The sequence below is a fragment of the Varroa jacobsoni genome, unplaced genomic scaffold (assembly GCF_002532875.2).
Source record: "Varroa jacobsoni isolate VJ856 unplaced genomic scaffold, vjacob_1.0 scaffold_21, whole genome shotgun sequence".
NCBI lineage: Eukaryota > Metazoa > Arthropoda > Arachnida > Mesostigmata > Varroidae > Varroa > Varroa jacobsoni.
In genome coordinates this window covers 18,972-28,889 of record NW_019212923.1, presented here as the reverse complement: position 1 = coordinate 28,889, position 9,918 = coordinate 18,972, and the positions used below count along the sequence as shown (strand labels likewise).

General features: G+C 41.2%; 1 protein-coding gene across 1 annotated transcript in view; it reads left to right on the top strand.

Moving 5' to 3' along the window:
- LOC111273822 (fatty acid-binding protein, heart) overlaps window positions 1-1,864 on the top strand; it is a 5,403-nt gene extending 3,539 nt beyond the window's left edge. Inside the window, exon 2 of the mRNA XM_022855806.2 lies at window positions 1,438-1,864. Coding sequence (XP_022711541.1) covers window positions 1,438-1,687 — 250 coding nt within the window. The 3' untranslated portion in view covers window positions 1,688-1,864. The remainder of the gene's footprint in view (window positions 1-1,437) is intronic.
- The last annotated feature ends 8,054 nt before the right edge of the window (window positions 1,865-9,918 follow it).

Genomic DNA, 9,918 nt, shown 5'->3' with positions numbered 1-9,918 from the left:
GATATACGTACCCCATGCGATATAACGAGAAATATCCATCATCGTGCTTTTCGGAAACGTTTTGCCCGTTTACGGTTTTTTTTTTATTGAAATAACCCAGCACAAAAAACACTACTATAACTACATGTATTATTGCTTCACAAAGCGTTTCGGAATTGATACTGGCTACATAACTATACGAACCATCGTATGTATGAACAGTAATGCCCAGCAGTTTCGAAGCACATCAGAGTATCGCCTACGCACGCTGGAGTTTTTTGTATCCCGCCACAATAACAGCCTCGTTCAAGGATGTACGTTCTGTTGGCGAACGTATGTATAGCCGGCCGAAATGAGTGGAACGCGAAAGTAGCGGGAAGTGATGTCTTTGTGACGTCCAACCGAGAAATTGCTTTGCAGAGTAATGGACGAGAGTACGAAAAAGTGAAGAGGGAGAAATGGAAATGGGGCAAGAATGATGTTTATGAGAGAGCAGAAAGAGGTGAATTGGGCGACAGGCCGGAGTCGATGGGCAGGAGCTGCGAGTTCTAAGGCTGGCTCCAAGCCATAACAAAAAAGAAAGGAAAGTGGAAGGACTCGGCGGCTACTTTGGTTGACGCTGACCAGAAGTGACGAAGTAGAAAGTTGTAATTCCGTTGTGAAGCGATGAGCGTGCTAATGGAAATGCATGTTATCGATTACTTATAGCGAAGGAGACGAGAACCGCGAGAGCTTCAAAGGGGATGAAGCTCTTAGGTAAAGGACAGATCGACTGAATCACTGTGTAAAATGTAGGGAGATGCAACTAGGTCCAAATTTGAAGAACCCTCTACCAAGCATACATGGACAGGGGCATAAGCTTTTCCTCGAATCAGGTTAGTTTGGAGCCATCCAAGCAGGAGGTAAAGCTGTCAAGGTAGACTATAATGTCGATTGCAGGTGTGGGTGTAGACTGGTAGGTGGGAGAGAATATTTTTCGTTCTACCTCATAGTGGCTTACTTTAAAATATCCCATATTCAAACGATATGCATTCGTTCAAATTATATAACAATAGTAGCTATGTAAATTTGCAATCGTTCAATGGCGAAGGCTAAACTTTTTGCATAGGATAGAACGATTGGATGAAGCCCTGGATATGGAGTAGTTCGAAAAGGTTGGGGGGGGGGAATATTAAAACTGCGTGACGTTCTACAAAGGTATAATATTGTGCAAAATTTTTTTGATCCTATCACATAACCGTTTCAGAGTCGAAAAGGTAAATCAGGACGTCGCTGCATCTATTGTCCCAAAGTATTATCTTTCTTTATTGACATCTACTATCATCGTACCAGAGAAACTGTCCACCAACTTCAATTCGTTGGCGAACCATTGAAAACTTTATTCAAAAGTAATAAAATAACGAGCCGACGGTCTCTAAGATGTTTTTCTTCGACCCGTTGATTCGGACTGTATTGTAGGACCATCAGGAGCGTTTCGACCCTGAAGACTACTGAGATCAAATTCAAGATCGGTGAAGAATTCGAGGAGACCAGGGCCGACAATAGCAAAGGCAAATCAACTTTCATCATCGACGGCGATAAGCTCAAACAGGTTTCCGAAAAGGACGGCAAGCAATATAGCACTGTTCGGGAAATCGTTGGTGGCAAACTCAAGGTCACCGTCACAATCGGCAACATTGTCTGCACTAGGGTCTACTCTAAGGTCTAAATACCTCTAGAAGGTTTTGACACGCATTTTGGTTGCGTAAGACATCAAACATTAGATTATCATACAATGCAAACTTTACACAACGGATATACAAGCTATTTTAGTTGCTATGTCATTATCTATTGCTAGGCACTGGTGATAATAAAAACAACGCTCGTCATCGAAGAGCACAAAATATCCCATGGTTTCGCTGATTGACTAGTCATACCGTAATTAGCTTACTAGTTGAATTAATTAGTAGACTCGCGATTAATGTCCTCACCGCGTACAAAAAAAAACGGCCGTAGACACACTTCACTTTGTACTGGAAAGAAATATCCGCCTGAAGTAAAGTTCAAGTTAAGGTTCAAAGTATCTACTTCGATTGCCTGGTGCGTACGGGCAATATTTCTTGTGGATGATATCGGAAATTCAGTTCAGAATTATATTCATCAATACATGTTATCGTATATTTCTATATAAACACACGTACATAAACACATGTACATTAAATACGTTATCTTTTCGGACGGGTACCCTTAAATCGTTCTGAGAATCTTAGGATGTACTTAGCCTGAGCTATGCCAACCACCTTTATGGCAGTAACGACATTGCATTGACTGACTAAAACTACTGTTAGCCCAACACCGTCGAAATAAGGGAAAAATGCGTTGCTTACTGGCCGCTATTGCCGCTATTATTGCCATTACTTGATTTTCGTCGGGCGGTTGACTTAACTCTGAAACAGATTCGGTAGCAGTCAGTTGCACAATTACGAAGTGCAGAAGGTTAACAATAGCTAGTGGGTTCTCTTGACCCGTACTCTAAGTAGGTCATGTGGAATGCCGACCCTGCAGTGACCGGCAGACCACCGCGAGCTGACTCGACAGTAGAAAGAGCCGTAAAGGATGCCCGAACAGGACCCTACTATCCTGCGCTGTGCCACTGATACTTATTACAATTCGCACGCAGAGATTGTCTCTCTATTCTTTTCTCTCTCTCTGTCTCTCTATTTTTCTTTCTCATGATTGTTTCTCGCCTTGCCGAGGTCAAATACACTTTGATAGTTCTCAGTTGGCGGTCTCTAAAAACTTTTCGGCCGACGGCCAGCTGAGGGGTTCTAGTTAGAAAAAGTCCAGAAAGACGCCGGAAAACAAACAGCACATCTACCCGCAGCTCAAAAACGTTCCCATTAACCCCACAAGGTGGACAGATACATACATACAGTGAAACCATTAACCCATTTAACCTTTTGCCCATTTCCCGTTTTCCTTTTCTCGGTTCTTAGGAGCGTGAGTTTTAAGAAATTATCTTTCCAAGAAGCCACTATTTCGTCGTAGCGCCCTGTCTCTTCGATCAGTTGCAGCCTCTTATGGGAGCACAGCTGCTGGTCAGTGCCTCCGCTCAGGAACGGCCAGGATCTTCAGAATGTTTCTAAAAAAAAAAGGGAGTAAACGTACTGTTAGCAAACGATGTTCAGAACAAGTTTCTTATTATACTATACCACAAAACTCGTAAGATACTCGTAACCAGATCCGTCCCTCTGAGTGTATCGACCTTGTGCCCAAGCAGAAAAAAAATCCACCTGAAACCCCTGTACAGCTCAAATCAACATTGGCTATTACTTTTGGCAATCATGGAGATTCACAAGATAACGTCTGCACGACATAGCTCATTTAGTGTCTGCTGTCTGTTAAGACAAACTTATGCTTTTCCAACGCTCGTCACCGCCCTTGTTAAAAGGAGCTAGGCATCTTCCGGATTCTCTCTTCAAGGGGCTCGCTGATAGTTTCTGACTACGCCATTTTGTCATTACCATTATCAGTATATTCTAAGGAGCGTGTTTATTCTCTATCGTCGAACAGCGGGGAAGAAGAAGAGAGGCTAAATCCATACCGTTTGATGCCCAATAGGTTGATCTGAATAGCAAACTGTTGAGCCTTTTCTTTGCAGTCGTCTTAGTTAACCATCGCATTCTGGTGCCTAACGAGTTTCGGCCTTCAAGGCCATCCAGGGCCAAGTGCATAACTAGTAGCTCAACAAAAATCCATGCTCCTGTAAATCATAGCCTCTCAGCTATGCCGCGAAAGAAAATGAATCTTTTACAGCGATTCAACTTTTAAAACGGCGCGGTAAGGAAAAAGAAAGAAATATTCAATGAGAAAATTATACTTCGAAGGGGAAAAAGATACAGTAGGAATACCAGATAACACTGTCATAGCGTTTGTGAAAAAAAGGATGCAATAGAGAGAATGGAACAGTCTTTTCCAGAATCGTAGGAACTGCTTGATTGAAACTCTCTGTAGGACAGCGAGCTACCACAGTTGTATTAAAAAAATGGCGACAGACTCCAAAACCAGTGTTGATTTCCCCAGTAGAACAAACAACGAATTTAAGTTCAAGGCTTGAAGACCAGTGATCGAATGACTAAGGGCAGTAGAGGACGTAAAACTCGAAATATTTCCATAAAAAGGAAGAGAGAGAGAAAGAAATGGGTTAGTTTTGGGTAACCCAAATGGATTTATTCCGAGCAAGATTCTGGCGGTTTTCTCGTTAGCCAATCGATTACTGTGTCGCCCCACTTTGCTTTAGTCTAAAGCAACGCGTCGATCAATTACGTGTACGCCTGCAAATGTTCTACGAGCGAAAATATATGCCATTCGTAGGGCTAGCGAAATTAAGCTAGAATCAAGATGCAATGCAATCAGATTTTCGCCACACTGAAGCAATAACTTTAACAATTATTATCAGCAATGTTTCCAGTTTAGTGTGATTACGATCCTGCAAAAAGATGGGTAGCAGAAAGAAAAACTTATGATTCCGTGATTAAATGTTCTTGTTGGGGGGCTGCGTTCTATTACGGGTGGGTAGCTCCTCACGGATATCGATCTCTCAGAGTACTGTAATTGTTAGTCATATAACCTTAGAGTATTTCAAATTCATCATAAGTAGTACATATCTAAACGAACGTGACAGTTTGAAATGAGGCTACCTGATCACTTAGACACCAGATAAAAGCCGAGGCGACTTTGGGGTTGAAATGCTTTTTTTTTTTTTTCTGGATAGGGATTTTTGGAAGTCCGAAACATCAACATAATGATTCAGTGGTAGAACGCAGATGAAACCTACTCCAACAGCTCAGATAATAACAGGCTGTTATTCGAGTGAGCTAGAGACATAGAACTTATCCGGATAAGTTTGAATTTCGGCTCTCTCATTTGTGTTAAGTGTTTCTTAGTTTCAATATGAAATACGTACCGGTTAGAAACTATCGAATTTATATTTTTGCTAGCCAGCAAAAAATCAACATCCGATACGAAAGCTGTAATTGATTTTCTTACCTGAAAGGCATGATCTATGCATGAAAAAAATACGACTTGTTTGTTTTTGCCTCATGGGTAGAACATATATGGATCGTGAGTGAACCGAAATTTGTACTTACGAGAGCTATATTAGTAAGATAACCTAATAGGATAGGGGATAAGGCGAAAGCATACTGCTTTTGGCGAAATTTATGGAACTTGATCCATTCAATCGTTATTGGACTGATTGTTAAGTAAAGCCCACGCCTTTCTTACGCACGAAAGTATAGCAGAACTATACGCTTTCAATTCGTACAGGTGGGCGCCACCGTTGAGCTTGGCCTTTAAGTAAGTTAACCAAAATACAGTGTACCGTTTTTCTAGGATACTCGACCGTTAACGATAAAAATATTTATTTCAGTTTTCATAGATATCTAGGAATAACTAGATACAAGTTATGAGCAGATCTGTTCACCATACATACTTCGTTAGTAACGTATCTGGCAGATTATACGAGATAAGCATTTGTTGCTCTTTAGAAATCGAACGATTTATGCGTACGTGGCTAGACATTACAACCTCATTCTGAGTCAGGATCTCATTCTATTAGGAGATATCATCTCACTTACACCATCACAAGGAGATGAAAGTTTATGTGCAAAGGTACTTATTTCTAAGTTGGACTTTATGCATAGGTATTAATAAATATCAACACTGCTTTACGATGGCGTAGTCAAACACCCTTACATAAGACAAATTGAGTGACTGTCCCTCATGAGACAAATAGATAAACTGAGGAAAGGCTGCCAGCAATTGCCTCTAGTGCATCACTTTTCCTGCTTCAGATGATCGTACACAAAATACTTTTGGTCTGCCTAGACAGGACAGATTATATGCGTAAAAGTACCCATATTATGGGCGTGGAACGAAATATCTTCCAAACGGAATATCTAGTAGCAAAACCGTAATCTAGAGTAAACGATGGATGTAGCCTCGCCCTCATAGGGAGTGCCATCTTTTTTGATCTTCATCCTAATGATGTCCTACTATTGAGGTTAGACGAATAGTTACACCTTCAGCATTCAGTAATACCTTCTTTTCCTGATACAAGATAGGGTAAGGATTATCTAATAGTTTGTACAAAAATGTATGTTTATTGACGGTTTAAGAGTCTTCATTTTACGTTTTTCACTTTGTTCCTACATTTTACTTTCTCTATGTTTTAAATAGCTTGTTTTCCAAATTGTCTAGTGACTCAGTTCTTTATATATATATATATTTATATATATATATATATATATATATACATATATATATGTTTTTATGATAATCACTGTTCCAGGCTAAATTAGATATGTACTCATCGGCGAAATGAAGTAATTTACTTCACAGCTGTAAACTGATTTTTAGGTTCTTTACAACCGGTACCACAGGCAATTGGTTTGTCACGTGAAGCTCAAAGTGTTCAAAGTACCGGATAAATGTTGGAACGCTCAATTTCTATTATCATTACAACTAGCTAGTATAATTTTGTACACGTGGAAAAAAGTAAAATCCCAACAAACGTTTACTTTTGCAAAATATGGCAGCTAATCTGCAAAATAGAAGCTGCAATGACAATCGTCAACCTTAGTGTAAAGCAAGCTTTTTAGCCAAACGGTTCGCGTATATATATAAATATATTCTCGCATTTTCGCGCTCCTCCTTCTCTAAATGATTCGTCCTCAAGCTCTAAAGCTCGGTCTCTATTCTGGGCTTCACTCACACCCACTTCTGGTTAACTCTGGGCGTCATCTGACGCACGTTCGTCTACAACTGAAAGGAAAATACTTTATATCGATGTAATCATCAGTCTGCCCTTTGTGTGTTTGAAAGAAGATCCTATCGGAAATCCTTGGAGTAGCCACAGGTCGATGTGAGTGCTAGTTCACTCTACACATCGTTTGCTACGCCGTCTCTGCTGTAGATATTCGAATATTGTCAGTTCTGATGAATGAGATTATTACAGATGGATTGCAAGCTCAAAAACGGAGGCACAGAAGTACTCGTCCAATCGAGAACGCTGGCGTCGGACGATGTCATGCAACCGCTGAAAAAAGGGCGAGCCTGCACCTGTATTCATTTTCTATATAGGGTACACTTGTGATTTGTGACGAATTCAGGTGCGAAGTAATTCAATGATGTCGACGTCGCGTTAGTGGCAAGTAAAATTCGAAAAAGCGGAATTTAACAAGAACTAGCAGAACAACAATTATCCGTACGATAAGTAAAGTTTACTAATCGATAGCATAAGTTAACGGTTCAAATTCAAGGGAACTATTACAGTATACCAGTTTAACCCTATACACCGATTTTATCGAAAATCGCTTATTGGTTTTTATAGGACAGTTAAATTGTAAGACTAACGGAGTGTCTAGTCCTATTAAAATGGCAACTTCAGGCCACGCCAACATACGTACATTGTTACGATTAGTCGAACGTGGAGTACAACGCTGGTTGTGTTTAATATGCGCATTGTAAATTGCTAGGGCACGGGCATCAGCAGTAATGTCTCGGAAGAATGTATAGAAGAAAATATGTTAGTTCGCGTATTACTATACGAATCTTTCATTTCATGAGAATTAGCAGAGGTACATAGTACATATTGGCATAGAAGTACATACCAATCTGTATAAAAACCATAGGCAGCAGTGACGACTCTATCGAAAAGGATTACTTTGCAAGACTTTGTACGACGCTAGGACGGTCCTACGCCGTTGACTTTGACGCGTTACGATCGTCGCTTTATTTCGTTACAAATTTCTGCATTGTTATCTTTCGCTTGCTAGATCTCTATGAGTACAGCAGATTTGTGAATGGAATAGACGTAGTCCTGTGTTTCCAATTCATTGCCTTCCCTTACGCGTTTAAACATTACTATTTCAACCGCATCCGCAAAGGCCGCAGCGGCCTTATCTTGCGGTGTAGGTGTTTCTACTCTATCGATTTTAAAAGTGGACACAACCCAATAGTTTGCTTCCGCAACAGATCATTCGTATTTTATTCGGCCGGGATCGTTCCTTCCGTTTGTTTCCATTTCTGTTTGGTCTTCTCCATTTTCGGTAGTTGCTTTTTGTTGTTTTTGATCCCCGACCATTCTTTGCTTCTGCTTTCCAGCTCCGTTCATCTTACATAATAAATTGGAGATTTGCCCTGCCGCTTTCAGTGGTGTCGATTAATGACGGAGGATCTCAGTTAGACCGGCAGACAGCTCATCCGAACGTCTAACACGATTGCCAGTACCTTGCAATGAGGCGAGTAGGAAAAGGCTACAACTTCCAGTCGAAAAAGAAAGGAGCAAAATGTGGAAAGGTGCTTATTTTCCGGAAGTGCATTACACTTGATGGAATTCTATGAAAAGATTTTTCTTTCAACATTTTTCTCCTATAGAAACTGCTTTCTTTGTGCTGACGTCGGGGGCTCAAATACCTCACTTTCACACAACCACCTAGCTAGCCGGCGTTGTAGAGCGTTGGAGTGCTTTACGCGAACGGGGTGGAAACTGAGTGGGAGAGATATAGTAGTAAACACCATAAACGATCAGGCAGGAACCAGTGAAGACCTATAGTAGACGCGATTCGCAAAATCCATGACGCTGTTGAGCCGCTTGTTTCGGTCAAAGAGCGGTACTTCCGAGAATGTATAGGCAAAGGTTAGGTTATTAGATGTCGGCTTTTCTCCGAAAGGAGACGAGCTGCGAAAAGAAAAGATGACCAATGCTTCAGTAAGCGACGTGGATATGTCAGGAACTGGCTTAGCTTTCCAGCCACTGGGAAGGACTTCTAAACCCTGCTGCGTTCTTCTCCGGCTAGTTTCCCTGATCTGTACTTCTGCCTTTTTCACATGGGAGTTAAAAAAGACAAAAAGAAGCATATGGAAAGGTGCGAATACAGTATTACGAACACAGTGAAAAAGTATCGAAACGTAAATTTCGAAGAATTGAGCTTGTTCTCTCTTCTTCTATGAAATGGAGCTTGACCTGGAGGTAACAAAGCAAAAGAACAGCAAGCGAGGGAGGAATAGCTGAGAAGTCGTAAAAAACTATTAGGTAAACAAACCCAGTAAGTAAATACAAACCTATCTAATGGCTGTAACTCTCTGTTACGTCGAAAGGCTACGTAGTTGTTCAGCCGGCGTACGTGCATGTACGTTATGCTATGATATGCTGGCTGTAGCGCACGATAAACGAATGTTGGTGGGAAGCAGCTGTCGCTGGTGGCTGGCATTATCTCCATAGAGCGCGTCCTATCACATTAATTCAGCACCCTTGCAGCAGCAGCAGCAGGCGACATCAGAGACAGGCTAGAAAACATTTGTCTAGTACAATCAAACGAGGGGATGAGCAACGTCATAGAGCGTATAGGAATTGTGAAGTAGGACTCAAGATCTTTTGCTTCACTCTTTTCAGCAGCTGGGAAGATCGCTAGTAGTTTTAGTGTTGTTGCTTTTATCGTTAAGCGCAGAAAAATGGTGAATTTTCATTGCTTCCCTCTGCTGTTGTTCCATTTGCCGAAGCATCGTAAGGAAAGATAACTTGCACCTTTAGCATTGACAGCAGCAGAAGCGGTGACAGTGATGCTTATACAGAAATCAGATGTTTTGCTGTTATTGCTGCTACTGGCCTATGTCTCTGTGACAGCTTAGTGGGTAGCGTGCTTTTCTGCTAATCTCAGGGACACGTTGTGATCTAGGTTCGAATTCGGGTATAGACACGACTCCGTTTCATGCTGGGAGTTGGTGATTTGATGAAACGTCAAATGGCATAGAGGATTTTCTCCCTAATCTTACTTCTACGCCGTCGTCGGCTAGCGCCGTAAAGCAACTGCGTATGTATTATGAAGGTTGAACATGTTTGCTGAACCTAGTTTTGCAAAAACAGCATACCTTTGTGCCTCAACGAGATGATATGTC